General features: G+C 48.2%; 1 protein-coding gene across 1 annotated transcript in view; it reads right to left on the minus strand.

Annotated features, from left to right (window-relative positions):
* EPB41L4B (erythrocyte membrane protein band 4.1 like 4B) overlaps positions 1 to 22,927 on the minus strand; it is a 152,229-nt gene that overhangs the window by 124,514 nt on the left and 4,788 nt on the right. Inside the window, exon 2 of the mRNA XM_044920420.1 lies at positions 7,007 to 7,059. Within this exon, the coding sequence (XP_044776355.1) occupies positions 7,007 to 7,059 (53 nt within the window). The remainder of the gene's footprint in view (positions 1 to 7,006; positions 7,060 to 22,927) is intronic.

Raw genomic sequence — 22,927 nt, forward strand, 5'->3', positions numbered from 1 at the left:
TGCCGCTGAGGGGCCGCTCCCGACGGCCGGCCGCGGGCGGCCCCGGAGCTGCGGGGGGGCGCGGGCTGCGGGCTGCTCCCGCGCCGCGCGCCGGCCGAAAGCCAGCCGAGCAGGGCGCCTGCGTGCTCCCGGCGCGCTCGCTCCCACTCGCCGCGCCGCGCCCGGGGCCGGAGGAGGCCCCGCCGAGCGCCGGCTCCCGAGGCGCTTTTCCTGCGCCCGCAGCCCCCGCCTCCCACCTGGGAGGCTGCACCTCCAGCCGCCGCCACCGCCGCCGGGACTGCAGCACGCCCTCCTCCCTCGGGGCTGCGCCGGGTAATTGCAAACCGAGGCTGTGCTGCCCCCTGCCGGCCCGAGCGCCCCCTGTTGCTGTAGGTGTGCTCACGTGTGTACACGTAGGTGAGCACACACGTGTTTCCGGCGCCCCGAGCCCTGCAGCCGCCCCAGAGTCTCCCCCTGCCTAGTGAGGAAAGCGGGGCTGCCTGCCCTGCGGGAAGCCTTGTCCCGGAGGCCAGAGAGGGAGGGAGAGAATAGGGTTCAGTGAAGGCCCTACTGGGCCCTCAGTTTCCCCTTTTGGAAAAGGAGAGAGGAGCACTAGATGATCAACAACGTCCCTGCTAAATTAGGTTCTGTCCGTTTAAGATCTCAGAGCTGGAAGGGAGGGCCCTTTTAGCCATTCCAGTCCAATGGACTCGTTCCAAACAAAGAAATTGAGGTCGGGCAAGGAGGGGGGAGTACTTTTCCAACCTACTCCACAGGGGAAAAAAACAAGTAGCACCTTTCCTCAAGAAGCGTGTGTCCAATATTGAGGCAGAGGGCTGCACAAATAACTAGCCATAACTGGAAAGTCTGGTAAAGGTCGGAGGCAGAGAGAAGTGCTTATAAACAATGCCCCTCAGGTATAGGAGTTCAAGCCCTGCTTCAGGAAGAAGTGGGTCGTCCAGTGTTGCTGGAAGGAATGTTGGGGAAGACCAGGTTGAAAGGAGGGCAGGCCTCTCCAGAACAATAACACTGCTGTGTGTGTGTGTGTGTGTGTGTGCGCCCCTGGCACTGTGCTCAGTAAGCCCTTTGCATTCATCATCCCGCTTAATCCTAGGAATAACCTGGTTCTACAGCCGGTCTTAGCCCCATTGTACAGAGGAGGGAATTGAAGCTTAGAGCACTTAAGAGACTTGCTCCAGATTTCACGGTTAACAGGGGCTCATTTGCAGGGCTTCAGAGCTCCTAACCACGGCCAGGTGGAGGCATATGGCAGGACTGGCAAACAATGAAGGTTCCCGAGAGGCCTGGAAGGAGGCAGTGGCAGGGCAGAAGGGACAGAGAAAGAGGGAGGGATGAATTCAGGCGGCGTTCCAGACATAGACAGTGATTGAGGATCAGGTGCTGTCTTAGGTGATTTCATGGGTATTTTCATTAATCCTCACTCCAACCCTTCCAGGTAGTTCTGTTATCCCGGTTGACTTAGGTGGAGTTTGGGGCTTAGAAGAGTAATATCCTTGCCTGAGGGCTCAGAGCTGCTGGCCGGCAGCTGCCAGGCCTTGCTTGTTGGGTAGTGTTCTCTGTACACTCTCCAGGGCTCTACCACGTGACGCTGTCCTATGAGGGGGCATCTGCAATCAGCCTTCAGGTACCCACTCTGCTCCCCTTCCCCCAAGACTCCACTTAATAGAACACCGTTAGCAAGTGGGTGTTCAGAGGTAGCCCAGTCGGCTTACTGGTTTCCAAGGACAGCTCATTTCCTACTGGATAGCCCAGAAGTACTACAGTAGCACAGAGATGTCCACATCCAGAGCCCCTTTGCAGATATGATTAAATTAAGGAGTTTGAGGTGGGGAGATGATCCTGGATGATCTGGGTGGGCCCAGTCTAATCCCAAGGGTCCTTATAAAAGGGAGGCAGGAGGGTCAGAGTCGGAGAGAGTGATGTGGCATTGGCAGCAGAAGTCAAAGTGATGGGTCCAGGGACCAAGGAATGCAGGCAGCTGCTAGAAGCTGGAAAAGGTAAGGACCAGATAATCTCCTAGATATTCCAGAAGGAATGCAGCCTTTGAATTTAGCTTATAAAAATCCATCTCAAACTCTGACTTCCTGAATTGTACAATAGTATATTTGTATTGTTTCAAGCCACTAAGTTTGTGATAATTTATTTCAGCTGTGATAGGAAACAAATACAAAGGCAGTATTAAATCCTATCAGTCTGGTGCATTACAGTTTTCAAAACCACCCCTCCATAGGGAGCATCATTCAGTTTGTGATTATTCGCTATCATTGTCTCCTGCTAGACACCAACCTCTGGAAGGACAGGGCTTTTTCTTATTCATCATTATAGTCCCACCTAGCACTTAGATTGCTGTCTGGTAAGTAGTTGGTGCTCAAAAAAACAAAACAAACAAACAAAAAAAACCCCACTTGCTGAATGAATTCAGGATCTCATTTCATTTTCCTATGGCCCTATGGGGTAGGAATTGCTCTTGCCTTTTAGAGACGGGGAAGATGAACACTGGAGTACAGCCTGAGCTCCCACTCCTGTCTCCTGACTGCAGATCCCACGTGCTAACCTGCTACTGACAGCCGCATCATCAAGAATCCCATGGGGCTACCACGTGGCTTTTGGGTTACCTCCACCTCCTCTGTCTCCGGTGCTGTCACCTACTGGATCTCATTCAGTCCTCATCACTAGAGTGGTTCAAGCACTCTTTTCTCTACCACACAGAGCAGAAACAGAGGCTCAGGCCTTCCTTTGATTAAATTTTTCTTTTCTTTCTTTTCTTTTTTTTAAAGATTTTATTTATTTGACAGAGAGAGCACAAGCAGAGGGAGAGAGAGGGAGAAGCAGGCTCTGTGCTAAGCAAGGAGCCTGATGTGGGACTCGATCCCAGGACCCTGGGATCATTACCTGGACTGAAGGCAGACGCTTAACCGACTGAGCCACCCAGGCGTCCCCCTTTGATTAAATTTCATGTCACTCAAGTTTCAACCTGAGAATTTCAACATATGATGAGCCAGTTTGCATAGTTTGCATTTTGTCTGCTCATAGTGCTATGTATTTCAAAATAGTGATTGCTCTTTCTTCATCTTTGCCTTTTGGACCTAGAAGTCTTGTTATCTGAGGTCTATAACCAGCCCTTCAAAAATGTTAATTGCCCTTTCTCGGCCCTCCTCTGTGCTCAGCGTGAACAGGCCAGAACTGCACATGTATCCTGTTTGCCAACGTATCACTCTTTAAGGAGCCTTTCTGTCCTCAAACCATTATGCAGAAGCCCCAGTGTTTTATCTTGCATTTCCTTCTAGAACCATCTCGAGCTGAAGTTCCCAAGAAACAGTCTACGCTAAATGCCAAGTCCTTTTCTTGGTCATCACAGTAGCTTGACTTCCTCAGTTTCCTGGGCAGTATTGGGAGTTTGGCCCCTAGAGTCATCTCCTTGCCTTGTCCTCATTAAAGCTCAGCTCCCACTTCTTCACCCACCTCCTCAGGTCCACGAGAACTCCCGCCACAGTCCTTGCCATCACTACTCCAGGTGCTCCGTGTCATCCGCAAACCTTGGAGAGTTCCTCATGCACTCCCTTCCTCCAGAGTAGTTTTACATGTTAATTAAACAGCCCTGAGCCCTGTCTCTAAGGAACTCCTTTCACAAGTGTGCCATTTATCCCTATCCTTTGTTTCCTGGCTCCTTTCCTAGACTCAATAAAATTGTGCCCTCATTCCATCAGACTCCTTTCTTCGTAGAACAAGATTACACTTCAGTATATGTTCTTATTGGCTCTCTTATAAAGTTTTCCCTCCATAGGCACTTACTGAGACCTTACTCTGTACCACAAAGCCTTCCCTACCCTTTCTAGTGTTTGATAAATGTCTGCCTCATCTTTCTGGTATCGTTCCACAATAATGATAGCTAGCATTAATTACAGACTGTGTAGTGGGCAGCCGCTGTGGTTTCTGCCAGCCTCCCCTTGGCTTGTTTGGGTTACTTTGCAAACTACTTTACCTGCACTCAGAGGCCTGGTGGTCTAGGTCAAACTGACCCCATCCCTTGGCTCAGGTTTGGTGCCTGATCAGGCCTGGCTAATCAGAGCACCGCATTTCCCAGAGGCCTGTTACTGGCTCAAGAATAGGCAGTAACCCAAGTCAGGCCAATGGAGGTCAGTCCAGGACCTCTTGTTGAGATTATTGGGAACCAGCAGTGTTATGCCTGGGGACCTGCTTGCTGTGGGCCCACCTTGACACCACATGGGGAAAGCCTGAGGATGATAACAATGCAAGGAGAAGCAGAGCCAAGAAATGGAGAGACATCAATTTCTTTTTTTTTTTTAAGATTTTATTTATTTATTTGACAGAGAGATAGAGAGAAAGCACAAGTAGGCAGAGAGGCAGGCAGAGGGAGAGGGAGAAGCAGACTCCCCACTGAGCAGGGAGCCTGACGTGGGACCTGAGCTGAAGGCAGCCACTTAACCGACTGAGCCACCCAGGCGCCCCATGAGAGACATCAATTTCTGATGTCTATTTGATTTTGGCTACCTGGATCCAGCCATGCCTGAATCTACCCTCTGGAATTTACAATTTAAGGAGTGACTCAGATTAGACTGATGATTTTCCAGGTCCCAGATCTTTCCTCTGCTTCATTTGATCTCTTTCCAATGCATAAGCATTGTTTTTGAATAGACACTCACTTTATTCATTCTTTAAAGAACTCATCTTCAAGCAAATGACTAGCAAGGCGATACTCATCACTGAATAGTACAGAAATAAGTGGAGAGTTAACAAATCATCTAAATTTTTAGATATAGAAATGGCAATGACAAAAGGACTCGGTGACTACAACTGAGTCCCAAATTCATATTTTTAGCCAATCCTTTCCCCCTGCTCCAGATCATATTTCTGACTTCCTCCTCAATGTTGAATCCCTAGATCTCCATTCCAAATGTCTACTATCCAGGCCTCTGTCTAGGCTTAAAAGATCGACATCTGGAGAGAAAAAAGAGTGTTCCCCACTTCCCTGATGCCAGCCCTAGCATGGGTTTCCTTTCTGAGGACCTGTTTTGTCCCTAGAGGATATGCATCCTGCTTTGGGAAAACTCGGGTGGCCCTGATGTGATATAGCCCTAACGTTCTGATTGCAGATGCACACGGAGAGCAGAAAGGGGGCATTTTTATAGAGCTTGCCCACTCTGCTGCCTTCCTGTCTACATCCCCAATGTTACTGCTCTTTCTGGACATTCCTGAGGAGTTTGTCTTTCTCTTACTCTCTTAGCCAGCTGCTTACTGTTGATTCTTTTCTATCCAGTGCTTTAAAATCAGTGCTGTCCAATAGAACTTTCTACAGTGAAACATTCTTTTCTTTCTTTTTTTTTTTTTTTTAGATTTTATTTATTTGAGAGAGAGAGAGAGAGAGAGCACAAGTAGGAGGAGCCGCAGAGAGAAGGAGAAGCAGGCTCCCCGCTGAGCAGGGAGCTCGACTCAGGGCTCTATCCCAGGACTCCGAGGACCAGGACCTGAGTCAAAGGCAGACATTTAACTGACTGAGCCACCCAGATGCCCCTACAGTGATACATTCTATATCTGTGCTAATATAACAGCCACTAACCACATGTGACTATTGAGCACTTGCAAGGTAGCTAGTGCAACTAAGTAACTAAATATTTCATTTAGTTGCACTTAAATTTAAATAGCTCTTCGTGGTCACCATAGCAGACAGTGCAGGACCAGACATCACCCCTACCCATCACCAGCAGCTGGGTTCATCTGCCTAATCTCTGCTCCTCTCCTGCCAGGAGAGTCTAGTTTGATACTGTGACCCCTTTTGCTCTGTCCTAGACTGCTGGCGTTAGCCTTCCCATGCCCAGCCAAGTCACCAGATGATAGCTCTGATCCTCTTTGCCATCAAGTAAAAAACAAAACAAAACAAACAAAACCCATCTTCTGTCAAGTCGGTCAAAACCAAGGTAAATTGTGCTTTTGCGGAAAAGCCCTTGGCAGCTGGGCTGGTGGAGGAGGCGACGGTGCTTTTGAAGTCCTGCTACAGCTCAGAGCGCAGTGTGGACACAGTGTGGAAGCAGTAGTCTAGTAAGCGAGGCTTCCGTGACTCACCTGGGTTAACACCGTACAACCGAGGAACCACAGACACCAAAGGAACCCTCCCCATCACCTCCTTCTCTGTGGTCGGCTTCGAGTCCTAGTTCAAGCCAAGGAAAGCGAGAATTTGCGGAAAGAGAAGGAAGTGGGTAGGGTCAGATGCAAGGCAGGGAAGGCTTAAGAGGAATGAGGTCGGGGGGTGGGGGGCTTCTGAAGTGGGCTAGCTGGGGACAGCTGTGGCCTTGGTGACCTTGCGGGCAGTGCCGACGTGGAAGCAGTGAATGGATTAGATGGTTTAAGAGAAAATGCGAGCAGGGACGTGGAGATGGTAGATCCAGACCACTCGTTTTTAAAAGTTTAGCATTGAAGGAGACAGCGAATGTCAAAGAACAAACATGGTACTTCTGCTGGAGTCTTGTCCCAGACTCACTTTTCTCATCTGTAAAACGGGCAAGTACAACCCATACTACCAACCTCAAAGAGGATCTGCGGGGGAAGGAGTAAATGGCATTTTGTGAAGCTGAGTAGAGAGGAGCTGGGAGGAGCTGAAAAGTGACAAATCCTTCTCAGAGGCACCCTGCTTTTCCTTCCCAAGGGAATCATAGAAAGCATACTATTCCTCTGTGCTGCGCAGGGGTCTTATGGTTTATTAAGTGCTGTCACAGACATGACCGCATTTAATGACTCTGCATGACAATCCTGGTTCATAGCTGAAGAAACAGGGGCACAGAGACGTTGTGGGACGTGCCTGAGGCCACAGAGCTGGTGAGGCAGCTCGCCAGGACTGGAAGCCCTGGATCCCATGGCTATCTGGGCTGGCCCTCTCCAAACTGCAGCCCGCCCCTGCCCGCGGCCATGGCAGCTCCCGCCCTCCCTGACTCACTGGGAGGGGGCCCTGTGCTTCTGCAGTCCCCAGAGCCAGTTTCTGACCCCCGAGACTCCGCCCTCTTTTTCCTCCCTTCGTCCCCTCCCCCCCTCTCCCTTTTGATGAAGCTATGAGACATAAAGGCAGGGATTTGGATGACATTAAGATGGAAGCCACTGCAGGCCTGCCCTGCCCTGCCACTCCCCGGAGCCTGGGCGATTCCCAGGGGAAACAGGCAGCGAGGGCATTGGTGGTGGAGACAAGCTGGGCTTTGTTTGGGTTTTGCTGGGCTTGCCCAGCACCCAGGGCCCTCTGATAAAGCTGAGACGGAGCCCAAGGCCTAGCCTGAAGGCTTAAGACTCTGTGTCTCTCTCTCTCTCTCTCTTTCACGGTCTGTCTCTCCCCCTAAACCCCCCCTTGTTTGTGGGATGTTTTCTCCTAGCCAGGAACCGACTCCAGATACAAAGGCAGCACATTAAGTGGGGGCGGAAGGAAGAGAGGAACACATTCCTGTGTCATTTTTTTATGGCCCGTGACCCCACACACAAGTGACCTTGACCTAACCATCGCCCTGGAACCTGACCAATCAGATTAGTATTCCATCTTCTTCAGGCGGAGAGCAGAGGGGTGCCAAGGAGACTTTCCTGGTGTGGGGGGAGCAGAGCAGGGCCTTTCTCGGCCGACGATAGCCGTCCAAGCTAGAAACGTCCAGCCCTCCTTCTCCCTCATCCCTTGACCTCCGTACCCTGCCAAGCCCACTTTCCACAGCCACTACCTGATCCCCTGGACCACTGCATCTCTCCCCTGCGATCTGCGATCTCTCCCTCTCCAGTCCACCCTTTACCCAGCGCCCGAGCCACCGGCCATTCTGAAAAGAAAACGGGCCACGCAGTTCCCCTATTTATCATCTCTCAGTAAGGCTGATGACAAGGGACACTGGACAAAATGACAGTCCCAGGAGTGTGGCAGGGGGCCTGGAGCCATCTATGTTTGCTATCTGGACAAATTCCACATACAGATTTTTAGCCGGCCTCTATTTATTTGCTGGGGAGGCAGAACAGGTTTTAAACCAGACTTACCCTCACATTTGGAGGCCTTGTCTTTCAGTAGCTCCCCATTACTGACAGGGAAAAGGCCTTCTTAGTCTGGCCCTGCCTGCTGCCGCAGCCCCACTATCACTTCACCCCCTTCCCCATTCTGAATTCTAAATTATTGCCTTTCTTCAGACACCCAAAAGGCACCTTTTGAGCCTTTATATGCAAATCCATCCCTCTCCAATACATTCTCCCACCTTCGCACCGGCAAACTCTTATTCACCCTTCAGAACCCAGATGGGCCCCCGCGGTAAGGTCTCTCTGACCCTCTCTAGATAGACCCGGTTGTTTCCCTGTCATCTTAGGGTGCCATATGCACATATATCTCCCTCTGCCACACAAATGGGGCAGCCTCTCTGTGCTGAGAGACCTTCGGCCCTTAGCAGTTACAGATGATGGCAGCGTGGGCTAGCGTGCAGAAAGAAAGAATTGAGAGATGAAAAAGGTAAACCCAATATAATGTGGTGAGTGATGGGCTATTGGGGCAAGGGAGCCAGGTGCCAGGTGGCTCCTAGGTTTGGGGCTGGTGAGTCCTCTTCTCTCCCAGATTAAGATCTCCTTGAAGGGGAAGCATGTCTTGTTTACCCATTCATCCCCTGCTCCAGTGAGCACCCAGTCGTGGGAATTCCAACAGAATGGGGTAGGCCTGAGCCTGCTGGGAAACCAGTATTCATGACACCAGCCAGGATCCAGGCCTGAGAAAGAGGCGGGGTACCTGGTGAGTGGTCCTGGGCATGTGTTCAAGAACATTCATGACAGGTTACTTCAGTTGTTGGCTATCTGCCCCAAACCTGCTCCCCAACTGCTCTAGGGGGACCAATGTCCACTGGAAGCTACAGCGGTTGGGGTTTAAGAAAGTAACTTCGAGACCCAGCTTTACCCCTGCCCACTACCCTGACTTTAAGTTAAGTGATTTCTTCTCCCCAGGCCTTTTTGTCCTGATGGTGTGCTCACTCCTGCTGTCTCTCTCTCTGTATCCCTCTTTGTCTCTCTCTCTCTGTCTGTCTCTCTCTCTTACACACACACACACCAATGACTGGCACACGTATGTGTGTGTGAGACCACGGTCACCAAGCAGAGCCATCCAGAAGCATGGTTCAGAGGTTCTTTTGAATCCTTGCTGTGTGGCCTAGGGCACAGAATCTGAGCCCTCACTCCTTAGCCTCTCATCTGTTTACAGGGTATAACAAAGTATTGACCTCACAGGCCTGGTGCGAGGAAGAAAGGACAGGAAGTATGCCAACTATGTCTGATAAGGACCCAATACATGTGACTTGTTATTGTTAGCATTTCTGTTCCTGTAATTATCGATAATTTTATACCCATTAAAAAAAATAGAAACCTTCTGGGCCAGAGCCTGGCTGGCGGGGCAGGCAGCCCAGGGGAGGCCAGGGGCCCAGAGCCTTGGGCACGGGAGTGGAAGTGAAGTCTGTGGCCCAGGGCCTTTGGTGCAGGGACTGGAGAGAGGAGAGAAGAGAAAGAATTTGAGAAGAAATGGAGCCAGAAAGAAAGAAGGAGAGGGAGAAAGCCACCATGGTGGCCAGGGAAGCAGCTCCCAGTGAACAGAAACCCTGCAAACCGGTCTGGGCAGTCCCGGAGCCAGGCCCCGGTCAGCTGGTGTGGCCGCATCCAGAAGGTGCAGTGGCCTGTGGTAGGGCTGCCCTCGGGCCGTGCCTGAGGCCTACTTGCTCGCCCCACCTGGGAGGCAGGTCAGGGGCCCTCCAGGCCTGGTCCATGACAGCCTTTCTGGGTCTGGGAGAGAAAGACTGCTTTAAAGAAAACTGGGGCACACACTCTACTACAAAAAAGGCACACTGCTTGAAGTCTGACAGAGCCGGATTCAGACTCTGCTCCAGCCAGGGCACCAAGACCATTTAAGTCCAGCCAGGGCACCAAGACCATTTAAGTCGGGAAGCCAGTGTTATCGATAAATGGGCTGCGAAAACAGGACATCTGCCAGCAAAAGAACGAAGTTGGACCCTTATGTTACACCATATGCAAAAATTAACTCAAAGTGGACCAAAGACCTAAACCTAAAAACCCCAAACTATAAACCTCTGACAAAGGTAGTTTTCGGGGGGCACCTGGGTGGCTCAGTCGGTTCAGTGACTGACTCTTGATTTCAGCTCAGGTTATGATCTCAGGGTCATGAGATCGAGCCCCGAGTAGGGCTCCCCTCTCGGCGGGGAGTCTGCTTGAGGATTCTCCCTCTCTCCCTTTGTCCCTCCCCCCACCCACGCACACACATACTCTCTCTCTCTCTCAAAATAAATAAATAAATCTTTAAAAAGGAAGATTTTGTCTGTGTTTCATCACTGTGTATTGGTGGCTGAAGTGGAGTGACTGAGGGATGTCATGTTTTGCCCCACTTCCGTCAGCCATACTGATTTTATTTTTTTATTTTTTTAAATTTTATTCATTTATTTGAGAGAGAATGAGCTAGAGAGAGCATGAGAGGGGGGAGGGTCAGAGGGAGAAGCAGACTCCCTGCTGAGCAGGGAGCCCGATGCGGGACTCGATCCTGGGACTCCAGGATCATGACCTGAGCTGAAGGCAGTCGCTTAACCAACTGAGCCACCCAGGCGCCCAGCCATACTGATTTTAGTATGGGTATGACCTCTAGGCCAGGGCAGGGCATCTCAAAGTACCTCCTCCAGGACACCATTCCTTCAGCATGATTCAGCACACAAGGGTCATACGGCAGGCAAAATAGGTGTGGAAAAGGTACCTCATACATTCTTCTCTTGGAAGTTCACCCAAACATTTGTTAAAGGAGTGTTAAAGGCCCTGAGAAGTCCTTCAGTTAAGAGACTGGTTTAATTTTCTTTAATCCGGTTGTCTTTTTTTTTTTTTTAAAGATTTTATTTATTTATTTGAGACAGAGAGAATGAGAGAGAGCGAGCACATGAGGGGGGGAGGGTCAGAGGGAGAAGCAGACTCCCCGCCGAGCAGGGAGCCCGATGCGGGACTCGATCCCGGGACTCCAGGATCACGACCTGAGCCGAAGGCAGTCGCCTAACCGACTGAGCCACCCAGGCGCCCTAATCCGGTTGTCTTAACCTCTATAAAGACATGGTTCCTGGACGAGTATGTGTACCAGTCATTGCGTGCAAAACACCCCTGGAACCACAATAGGGATTTCACTACAATGGGAAGAGATTGCCTTTCTGATGGGGGGTGGGGTGGGGGGCAGGGGGGTGGACTTTAGGATGCTGCCACTGGGAATATTTAAAGCTGTGTTGTACTTGTGAAAATAGAAGGGAGAAAAGGAGAAAAAGAAAAATAGCAGGAGAAGGGGGTGTCTAGATGACATTACTTTTGGAAACTCAGAGAGAACAGAAACCACAGATAGTAAACACACCGATGGGAAACATTATCTTAATGATTATCTTAACTATAATCAAAGATAATACAAATTAAAGCAGACTTCAGGCACTTTCAGACGTTTACTAAAGAAATACAGGGAAGATGAGGAGGGAAATGCAAAATAATAGCCCCAGTGCAGGCAAGGTTGTGGTGAAACTGACATGCTCACTTAATCAATGACACAACCCGTTGGGAAGGCAATCTGTAGCGAGAACCACAAAGATCTCTTTGACTATTAACCCCACTACTAGCAATCTATCCTAAGGAAATATTAAATTGAAAGCCTTACACTGAATTACTCCCAACAATAGCAAAATGCTGGCTGTCTCTGATGTTAAAGTTTCAAATGGGAAATGTGAGGCTAGGTAGAATCGTCCTATCAAAGGTGACTAAGTACCTATGGAATTAAAACAAACTGGATATCAGTGCGTTTGAGTTTCCTGAGGAATTTTTAAAACACAGATTCCAAGGCTCTACCCCATTTGTGCAAAATGGCTGAGAGCTCGCTCTCTGAGCCACTACATTTGGCTGCTTCCCTCTCAACCCCCACCTGCCATTTCTGTTTCCAGTTTAGTGTCCAGAGAGAGGGAACCTACATGGAGGACATTCTTCTGTGCCAGGTCATAGATCACTGGCCAGCCAATGAAGCTGGCTGCCCTGGAGTCAATGCCCAGCCCTGATCCAACCAGCTGTAGGTGGTTGACCAGAATAGTACAAAACACAGTCCCCTATGTCTACCTGCCTCTCTCTTCTCAGCAGGGCCTTATGCATAGGATAATTCTCCTGGATTGCAAAGGCTATCGTGAAAACATCTGTGGTTCTTGGAGGTGGGGGAGGGGTGCAGGGAGCTGATTATGTAATTCCAAATTTCCAGTTGATAAGAAATCAGGCTGAATCTTTGGATTGGGTCACAATAGAAAATCTCAGCAAGCGAGCCTGCCTTTCTGGGCCAAGTGCTCTGACAGAGAGAAATAAATATTCTATAGCCATTTAATAAACAACCCCTGAGACAATTAGCAAACATAACCTCCAATAGTATGGACTTTTCCTCCTATAAATTTCAGAAAGGTTGCTTTTGCTCATGTCATGTCAAGGTTGCTTTTGCTCAACTTTCCCAAATTATTTTAGCAAATTAGCAGTTTGGAATATCACGCTCAGCTTCAGCAATCCTTGCCAACCTCATCCTGCTCCGAGAAAGCCATGCTCAGTCTTTTCAAAGCAGATAGTGTAATGTTGCTTCTTGCTGAAGTTTGGCCAGTGGGGTAGGGTTAACCGAGGGGAGTCCTCGGCAATGAAGCTGCTAGAGGTTGATGAACAAGGAGAAGCTAAAGGTCAGAAAAGCAAGAAAAAAGAGAAGACCAGGAGGACTGAAGCTGCCCTCCCTCCCTTAGCTTCTCGAGGTCAGAGAACTTCATGCTGTGCTGTCTAATATGACAGCCACCAGCCACTTGTGAAGCTATTTAAATTGAAGATACTTTGAATGAAACAAAAGGAAAAATTCAGTTGCTCGGTGGTACTGGTCCCATTCGAGGGCGCAAGTGCTTCCTGAGTCCTGTGGCTGCCCTTAGTGCAGATGTAGACCATTTCCATTACCGCAGAAAGTTCTGTTGGGTAGGGGTGTAGAATGAGCCATGTTCTCTTCCCGCTACCCCACTGCCAAATGTTGGTCCCTCTGTGCCCACCCTGTGGGTACAGATGTCACAAAGCCAGTTTGGAAATCTCTTAATGGTTTAGCATTTGTGCTTGGAGAACCAAAGAGCCAAAACCAGGTGATAAAGGTCCCCTGAAGAGGGAGGCCCAGCCACGTTAAGTCACGGCTCCCAGGCTTCTTGGATGGAGGGCTCCCGAGGTTTTCTCTCACTTTGCAGAGAGAGAGGGAGGGTCATTTGGTTCCTCCTTTTCCTTCTTTCCTAGCAACACAGCCACAGTTGTCATTTCAATGAAGTGATGATTTGTTTTTGTGTCCCTGTGAGGGAGAGGAGCCTAAAAAGGGGCAATCAGTCCAGGTTTGAATGTTATGAAGGTATGGGAAACACGTGGAAGGTTGTAGCTTAAAAATAAACCAAACCAAACTTTCCACTCCCACCAGGTCAACGACCAGTAAGTTCCAGGCTGCCCTGAGAGGTCTATGGTGGGGGGGGGGGGTGTCACATTAACCCCTTTCCCATGAGTGGCCTTGCCCATCAGGTGAAGCCTCAGGCGAGAGTTCCGCTCAGCAGAGCTGAGCCTCCACCGTCAAGCCCATTGTTGGAAGATTACAAGCACATGTCATAGACAGGCTGGAGGCCTCACTTCCAACCCTGTTTCCCCTTATTCTGCTCCCACTTCTGGAGACACAGGCCCAGCGGTTCCATTGCAGAGGCACGGGGCCTGGGACATTGGCTTGCTAGATGCTGCAGGTCCCCTCGTCCTCTTTTGAAAGAGAGAGAGCATGAGCGGAGGTGAGACAGAGAGGGAGAGACAGAGAGAGAATCCTCAAGCAGTCTTTCCACTGAGCCAGGAGCCCCACGTAGGGCTGGATCCCAGGACCCCGAGATCACAACCTAAAGTGAAGTCAGACGCTTAACTGACTGAGCCCCCCAGGTGCCCCACTGTGGGCCTCTTCTGCTTAACAGCCCCAAACCAAACCGCTCCCTCTTCTGCATTCCCAGCCTGCATGAACCTCAGAATGTGCTGAGCAGAGGCCGTCTGATTTGTCTGGAGCAATTCAGCCAGCCCCGTTGCAAAACACACTGATGATATCGACCCAGGTTTCTCATCTGAAAGGTTTGACTCTTTTCCCAGAGAAGCCTTAATAGATTAATTAGATCTTTGCCCCTCAGGGATTTGGCAAATAAACAATGATGCATTTACACCAATAATAGGTATAAAGAACTAGTGTTTTATCGTCAAAATTAGTCAAGCTGAGTTTAATATGAGGGGCAACAGGGAGTTAAAGTATGCATGGCAGGGGGGGGAGGGACAATGATAGGCATGGGGATGAATTTATCGCATTCCTAACTCCCACACCCCTCAGGTAAAATGTGGCAGAGTACAAATCTAAAGGCTTTATATACTTTGCCTCAAAGTGAGCCCATGTTTCTTTTTTTTTTTTTTTTAAAGATTTTATTTATTTATTTGAGAGAGAGCACATGAGAGGGGGGAGGGTCAGAGGGAGAAGCAGACTCCCTGCTGAGCAGGGAGCCCGATGCGGGACTCGATCCCGGGACTCCAGGATCATGACCTGAGCCGAAGGCAGTCGCTTAATCAACTGAGCCACCCAGGCGCCCCTGAGCCCATGTTTCTTGATCTTCAAGAAGCATAATGCTACCCTGGATGGCCAAATAGATCGTTTCTGAGAGTTACAGCCCTCTCTAGCATTTGAATACATTGAAAATATTTATAAAATTCATTTGTTTTTGACATCTTAAGTCTCCAGGAATTTTTTTTTTAAGATTTTATTTATTTATTTGAGAGAGAGAGAGCGGAGGAGCAGAGGGGGAGGGAGAGGGACAAGCAGACTCTGTGCTGAGTGCGAGCCTGATGCGGGACTGGATCTCACAACCCTGACATCACGACCTGAGCCAAAATCAAGAGTCAGACGCTCAACTGACTGAGCCACCAAGGCGCCCCCAGGAATGTTTTTTAATAGTAATTTTCAGGTATGTGTTTCCTAGAACTAAGTGGAACTTAGTTCCACTTATCAGATGAACTTTCCTGTGATTGAAAAATAAATTTTCTTTGTTTCTTATTAAATTTTTATTTCTGGTTATTTAAATAATAGATAGGTAGAAAGGAAAGAAAGAAAGAAAGAAAGAAAGAAAGAAAGAAAGAAAGAAAAGAAAGAAAGAAAGAAAGAAAGAAAGAAAGAAAGGAAGAAAGAAAGAAAAAGGAAGATTGAAAATTCAAGCAGCAAGAGGTCCAGCCTATATATGGGTTAAACATTCCTTATCATGTGGTAACCAATATGAAAAATCTCCTAAAGTTTATAGGAAATGAGAGTTTTCTAATGAGAAGGAAATCGTATTACAGTCTTAAGTGCATTTTCCTCTGTGATCCATGAAGCAACAGCAGAAGGCTTCAAGGCCATTTCAATATGGCCCGATTACCTTCCCGGCCTCCTCTGTGTCCACCCCCTCCAACCCCCCACCACTCGTTCAGTGTCTCATTCACTGTCCTTTGACACATCACCTCTTCAGTGCCTCCAGCTCCCTGTCCACACTGTTCCCTGTGCCTGTGGGGTCCTCCTTCACCCAGCCCTATTTTCTGACAGCTTAGCATACTCTCACTTACTGTTTAAAATGCAGACAGTAAATGGGTACTTTCAAAGTACAAAGTAGACAAACTAGCAAATACGAGATACACAGTGGAGTGAACCTGTTCTGCGGGTTCTGTCTTCTCCAGGAAGCCTGGCTTCTCTGAGTCCTCAACTGCTGAATCCCAGATCAGCCAGCATCCTTACCACCCCCCCCACCCCGCACCGCCCCGCCCCCTCACCCCCCTCCCCCCGCCTTCCTGGGCTCTCCGGGAAGCACTGCTGGTTTTCTGGGCACCATTCCTGAGCTTAGGCCGGCGTACCTCTGCAGACCGCTCTCAGAGTCTCCAAAGTGGCTGCTTTACCCTCCCTGCGGATTCCCACCCCAGAAATCTCCCTCCACAGGTCTTGCCAGATCCCTGGACACACACAGAAGGCCTGGGTTCCTGGAGCACTGCCCGCCCTAAGGCTACCTCACCCTAGAGCCACTTCAGAAGGAGGCCACAGACTTCCTGGTTGGCCTAAGAGCCATTTTTTGGGCCACAGTTAACTGTGGGATCTGAGCTTAACTCTCAAACTTGGATCAGCTTCTCAGTGAAAAGGCCTGAGGGCATGTTAGCCCCAGTAAGTCAACACAGCATAAGCTGCATTCTAGAACCAGGAAGGAGGACGGTGTAGCCTACCTAGAGAAGGATTCTCTTCTGCAACTTCATTTTTTTGAGTGACATCGATGAGCCGGAAGGAAAAGGGTATGATCCTTACTGAGCACCTACTCTGTACTCACACAATTTTTTTTTTTTTTTTTTTTTTTGCATTTAATCCCCACAACCACCTAAATGATAGTATTGTTTTCCCCAGACCTGCCTGTCACATTTGCAGGCAAATGGTACAAATGGCGGAAGAGTACAAATGGACGTCCACAGAGCGCATACCGTCTGCTTCAACGTTTTAAAGTTAAAAATCAAGCTAAGAAGTTGTCAAAGTAAATGCTAATCTAAACTGACAAATATTTTCATAATGACCTGGGAGACTAAGTTCCAATTTAGAATTCACTGGCTCATCAGAGTTCTGAGCTGAAGTGTGGCAAGGTATGGAGAACTGCCCCTTCTCTTCTCAACCCTGACTCTATCCTAAGGCACCAGGAGGACACACCTGTGTGGAAACCAGATGTCTCTGTTCTGTCCACCTTCACCCCCATCTCCCACTATCCAACAGCTGCCCTTGGCTGCCATCAGGCCTCAGACAGACAGCGTAGTACATCCTCATGAGTATGGATCTGGGGAGCAGCCCTTACAAACCCGAAAAGTGGGTACAGGCCCATTTGAACAGGGGATTTCAGGGACCTGGCCCCTACAGTGTGGCCTAGATGGGGAGCATAGGTTCTTTTTTTAAAGATTTTATTTATTTATTTGACAGAGAGAGAGACAGCGAGAGAGGGAACACAAGCAGGGGGAGTGGGAGAGGGAGAAGCAGGCTTCCCGCCGAGCAGGGAGACCGATGCAGGGGCTCGATCCCAGGACCCTGGGATCACGACCTGAGCCGAAGGCAGTCGCTTAACGACTGAGCCACCCAGGCGTGGGGAGCATAGGTTCTAAGTGGCAGGTCCTTTCACCCCATTAACCCCTCACTCAGCAGGGAGGAGTATAGGCAAAGGAACACCAGAACAGGACCCTGTAGACCAAGGGGATCAGAGCAGGGGCCCCCCTTGCCTGAGCCTAAAGATTTTTCTGACTTTATTATCTCCTGCCCAAATGAGCAAGTCAACTATGACTGGCCAAGAGGGGCCAGTCCCTGGGAGGATGAACCCAGGTGGGAGAGACATATTCCACAGTCCCCAAGGGGAACAGAAGATCTCATCCTAATTCATGAGTCATGCTGGGTTGACAAAGCAGCACTCTGCGCCCTTAGATCACCAGCCGCCGAGTCGCTAGATGAGAAACAGAACTCAGAAGGGTTTAAACATTTCCTCACCATCACACAGCTAGTCAGTGATGGAGCTCCAACCCACACTGGGCTGACCCAGGATCCCTGCTCTTGCTGTGCCCTACACTACAAAGGGGAGGGTGTCTGCAGTTGAAGAGAAGAGAGGCTGCAGAAAACAGAGGGCTGCATTTTGAGGCTCTGGGATGCGATGAACCTGGGCTTTCCTGCCTGCAAGGCAAACCAAAGCCCAGGCCAAGGGTCTCCTGAACGTTGGTGGTGCCACCCAGGTAAGCTCCTGATCTCATCTCTCCGGCTATCCTACTGCCCCTACAATTCAGTCTCTTCCCCCTGGGTGCAGAGCTGATGTTCCCCCAGCTTCTCAACCTGCTGTCTTTAGGTTTTTGCCTTGATGAACTTTGACTTTTTCTCTCCTTCTTCCAAGCCATTTGCCTGCTCAGTGAAAAAGGTGGCCTTGGGTGTGCCAGCTCACAAAGCCTTTCTCAGATAGGGGTAGCTCCCAGAGCACAGTGACACGGGGGATTTTTCCCTCGTTAACTTTAACTATTAACATTATAACTTGTTTATAGATGTCTAGTTGGCTTTGTCAATGAAGGCCAGAGTGCATTATAAAGCAAGATTTAAAGAAATAAAATACCTAAGTATAGACTAGAGATCTGGTTATTAAGTTTATAGAGCCATCAATCCATTAAAGCCTTGGCCTTCTTTCATTGTTCTTTTTAAGGCCAGTGATTCTCAATCCGGGCTACACATTGGAAGCTCCTTGGGAGCTCCAAGAACCACAGATGAATGGGTCCCACCCCTCGACATTTTGATGTGATTCTTCTGGGAGTGGGAATTTAATTTTTGTTTTAATTTAAAATTTTTTCCAAGTGATTTAATGCAGTTAAGATTGAGAACCACAGATTTTTTTTTAAAGGAAAATTCTTACCCTATCTGTGTTGCTTTTAGCATTTGACGGTATGGGTCCTTGAGCCTGGCTAGGTCCCCCTTTCCCCAAAGCTTCCTATTTCTGCTGACTATAAACATCCTATAAAATGCCTTCCTAGGTACCCGAGAGTACTCTAGCACACAGTCAAAACTTCCTACGTTTATAGTTTTAAGGAAAGAAGGTCTCAGTTTATCTCCTGCACAAATGAGCAAGTCAAGTCTGATGACCCAGGAGGGGCCCATCCCTGGGAAGATGAGCAGGAGGATGAAGAAGCAAAGTCCGTGGTCCCAGGGCAACAGAGCGTGCCATCTTAATCCTCAGGGGATGGAGGGTTGACACAGCAGTATTCCACATTCCCCTATTCCACATTCTCAGCTATATTTGCCCAATCACTGCTGGCTGTCTGGGTGCTGGCGGCGGGCTCTCCCTGTGTCAGACTCTTCTGCTTCCTCTGCTAGAGGAACCATCTAGAAAAGGTGGGAGGGGTCGCAGAGGAGGATCTAAAGCCTGGCGAGCTCAGGGCCCTGCCTCCACCTCCTCCAAGTCCGTTCAGGAGTCCCAGTCACACAGCTTGCCACCCACTTGTTGGCTGGTGACCCTGAGCTTCGGTTCTGGACAGTTCCCTTCCCCCCATCTTTCAGATAACATCCACTACAACTGCAGGGAGCTAGTACGACTAGTTCCACAACGTCTGGCCCCCGGGGCTCTGGGAGCTGGCCGGGGACAGTGGCTCCCTGTGGCTGGGGTGGGGCCCGCCTTCAGAGTCCTCTTTGCAGACTGAGTGTGGCCTTTGTGGTCACCCATTGGTCATCGACAGATCTAAAGATTCGTGACCACACTTGTCATCAGTCAAAACAACCATCTGAGTTCTGCTCTCCTGACCCAAGATGGGCCCGGGCCTCGGAAGAAAATGCTCACATTGTTTCCTCGTGAGATCAGGCATAGCTTTGCCAGTGGTGAGGGGAAGCCCTCAGATGCCTTTAATATTTCTGCCAGTCTTGGCAGGTTATTTTCATTCTTCATCGGGGCACAGAAAACTATTGTTTTTGAGAACTCTCAAGCTCCCTCTAGTGTGTACGATATATTGGGCATTACTTCAGTGTAAAAACTTTGAAGGACCTAAGGAAGTAAGTAGAAATTTGAATGAAGACCTATGAATTGGGATAGCCATTGCAGTGGCATTTATGATAGCAAAAAAATAGAAATCACCTAAATAGGGACATGGAAAAAATAATCATGTTACATTATGGTATAGAACTTTGAAATATGACATGTAAGAAAGACTTTAATGACACCGAGAAATGTTCGTGGTGCAAGGGTGTTAATGAAATTATATATACACTGAGATATAAATAGTGTAAAAAGCAAATGTAAGATGGGGAGGGAGGACTAGGTAGAGCACAGAGGATTTTTAGGAAAGTGAAAAATATTCTGTATGTATTACATTGACGGGTATAGGTCATTATACATTTGTCCAAACCCACAGAATGTGTACCACCAAGAGCGAACCCTCACGTAAACTATGAACTTAGGTGATTATGACATGTCAGTGTGGGTTCATCAACTGGTAATAAATGTACCCCTCTGGTAGGGGATGATGATGGCAGAGGTTATGCATCTGGGGAGACAGGGGTATATGGGAAATCTTTGTACCTTCCTCTCAGTTTTGTTGTGAACCTAAAACTGCTCTAGAAAAAGAAAAGTGTTGGGGCACCTAGCTGGCTCAATTGGTAGAGCATGCAGCTCTTGACCTTGGGGTCGTGAGTTCGAGCCCGATGCTGGGTGTAGAGATGACTTAAAAATAAAATCTTTAAGACAAAAAAAAAAGAAAGTCTTTAAAAAAAGTTCTGGAAGTCGATGATGGTGATGGTTACACAACATTGTGAATGTATTTAGCGCCACTGAATTGTGTACTTAAACATGGTTATAATGGTAAATTTTATGTTGTTTATACTTTACTGCAACAAACAAACAAACAAAAACAATAACAACCCACGTAACATGTGCTCTGAAAAATCTTGGAAAGAAATGCTCCAAAACCTTAGATATCTTCAGGAGTAGGATTATAGGATGACTTTTATTTTCTTCTTCAGTTTCTATCTGAAAGGCCCACACTAAGCATGTAAAAATGTAATCAGGATATAGAATCTATAATCTGGAAAATGTTAAGTCTATCCGTCAGGGTCTCAATAAGAAATAGATGACACCCTCAAATCAGAATAGTTCACGGAAGGCTTACCAATAAAGGGATTAACTACAGAGGTATGGGGGTGTAAGGGAACCCCAAGGGATGCTGTAGGACCTGAGGTACAGAAACAGTAGAGCTGGTACAGTCCCTAGGCTGAAGAGAGGAGGCAAGGAAGGGGCTAACAGAGAGCAGTGACCTTCAGTTGGGGCAACAGCCCACTAAGGAGTCATTCACTTCCCTCCTCTGAGCTCCTGCTAGAGATCCTGCTAGACAGAAACCTCCTGGACTGCAGTGCATACTGGTTGGCATTCGGAAACGCAGAGCAGAAAGGTAGAGAGTGATCTGGAGGGGCATGTAGAAGGTAGCCAGTAGCAGAGTTTTTAACGGGAATGTTGAATTTTTTGAAAGGACAGATGCTCCTCTGTCCCCTAGGAAGCTTCTGACTTGTGTTGTTTTCAGAGTTTCATGACCAGAGCAACAGAAGCAGTCAATGTTTAAAGAAGTCTTTCTCCTCTGCTGTGCATAAATTCTTGGGCCCTTTCCCAGAAATGACTTTCCAGAATAATTGTCCTAGAAAGCTGCACGTAGACCGCCTGTCTCTGAATTGCCACACATTGGAGTTAATTCACAGTTCCCATCATCTACTCGCAACGATGACGGCTGACCACAAAAAGCCCTCGGCTTGGAGTTTGAAGATTCTAGGCTCAATTTCCAGCTCTAGAAGTTTCTCTTTGGTTCCTAATTAAAACATCAGGTGGAATGATTCATTCACTCATAATTCATCCAGCACACATTTAACACACTTGTCCCAGGCTCTGTAGGGGCTGGTACTATAGTCATACAATGAACACTTGCTACTGACCTCAAATGGATCATATTCTAATGAAAGAGATCAGTAACATACAGCTATAGTTGAAGAGATACAATAGTGTCATTAACAGTAGCTGCTGCATCAAACTAACTTGCTAAGAATAGTGGCTGATCATGAAAAAAAGCTGTTTTGTTTTTTTTTTTTTTGCTCATGCCAAGTCCAGTGTAGGTTAGGAAGCCCTCTTCCTTCTTATAGCCACACCATATACAGCCCATTGTTGTCAGAGTCGGATAAGGAGAGATAAAGAGGTACATTAGCTCTTAACTGCCTTGGCCCAGAAATAACGCACATCACTTCTGTTCAAAGTTCACTGGCTAGACCTGGGTCACGTGACCACCCCTAAGTTACCCTCTGTGGAATCTGGGAAATGAAGGGGAGCTCACAGACACTTCGTGAGTACTGTCTCTGCCCCCGCAGGTAATGCTATGATACCAGTGAGCAAGGAATCATGTATTAATTATGACTCTTTGGATTCAAGTAACAGAAACGGGCTTGAGTTAGCATAAACAAAAAGGGAAGTTCATTATAAGAATTTTAAGGATTTCGGGGTGTCTTCAAGAATCAAATGGCAGAAATGCCACCAAGCATCAGGCAGGGATTAGAATCAGGAAATGGAGAGCCATTGAAAGATTTCTCTTGATTTGGTACCATTTTGTGAAGAGGAAAGCAAGTAGCTGGATTTTCATTTCACGGACAATCCATCAGGTGTGCTTTGCAGGGAGTTCAGGCATTCCTGATGACGGATATTTAATCCACATTAGGGAGAGAGAGAGAAAGGCATTCCAAAAGAGATGATGTCTGCCCAGTTTTTAAAAAATTTTTGGGGTCTTTTTAATATATATTTTTATTACAGTAAAATTGCCCTGCATTTTGAAGGCTAAGAAGGCTTTTGTTAGGTGAAGACAAAGAGCAAGGTCTTTTCAGGCGGCAGATGCAAAGAAACGGATACACAAAAGGGCTTGGAATATGTTGGAAAATAAAAGTGTTCTTTATGGCCTGAGCTTAGGGTGAAGTGACAGACACTGTAAGTTGACTGCCTAATATATAGTCACCCTTCTTTTCCCTTGCTAATAGATCCTTTATTTTATTTTGTTTATTTATTTATTTATTTTAAGATTTTTATTTATTTATTTGACAGAGAGAGAGATAGTAAGAGAGGGAACACAAGCAGGGGGAGCGGGAGAGGGAGAAGCAGGCTTCCCACGGAGCAGGGAGCCCTATGTGGGGCTCGGTCCCCGGACCCTGGGATCATGACCTGAGCCGAAGGCAGATGCTTAATGACTGAGCCACCCAGGCGTCCCTCTTAGTTGACTTTATTTTTAAATTTTTTTTTAAAGATTTCATTTATTTATTTGACAGAGAGAGACACAG

The sequence above is a fragment of the Neomonachus schauinslandi genome, chromosome 13, assembly GCF_002201575.2.
Source record: "Neomonachus schauinslandi chromosome 13, ASM220157v2, whole genome shotgun sequence".
NCBI lineage: Eukaryota > Metazoa > Chordata > Mammalia > Carnivora > Phocidae > Neomonachus > Neomonachus schauinslandi.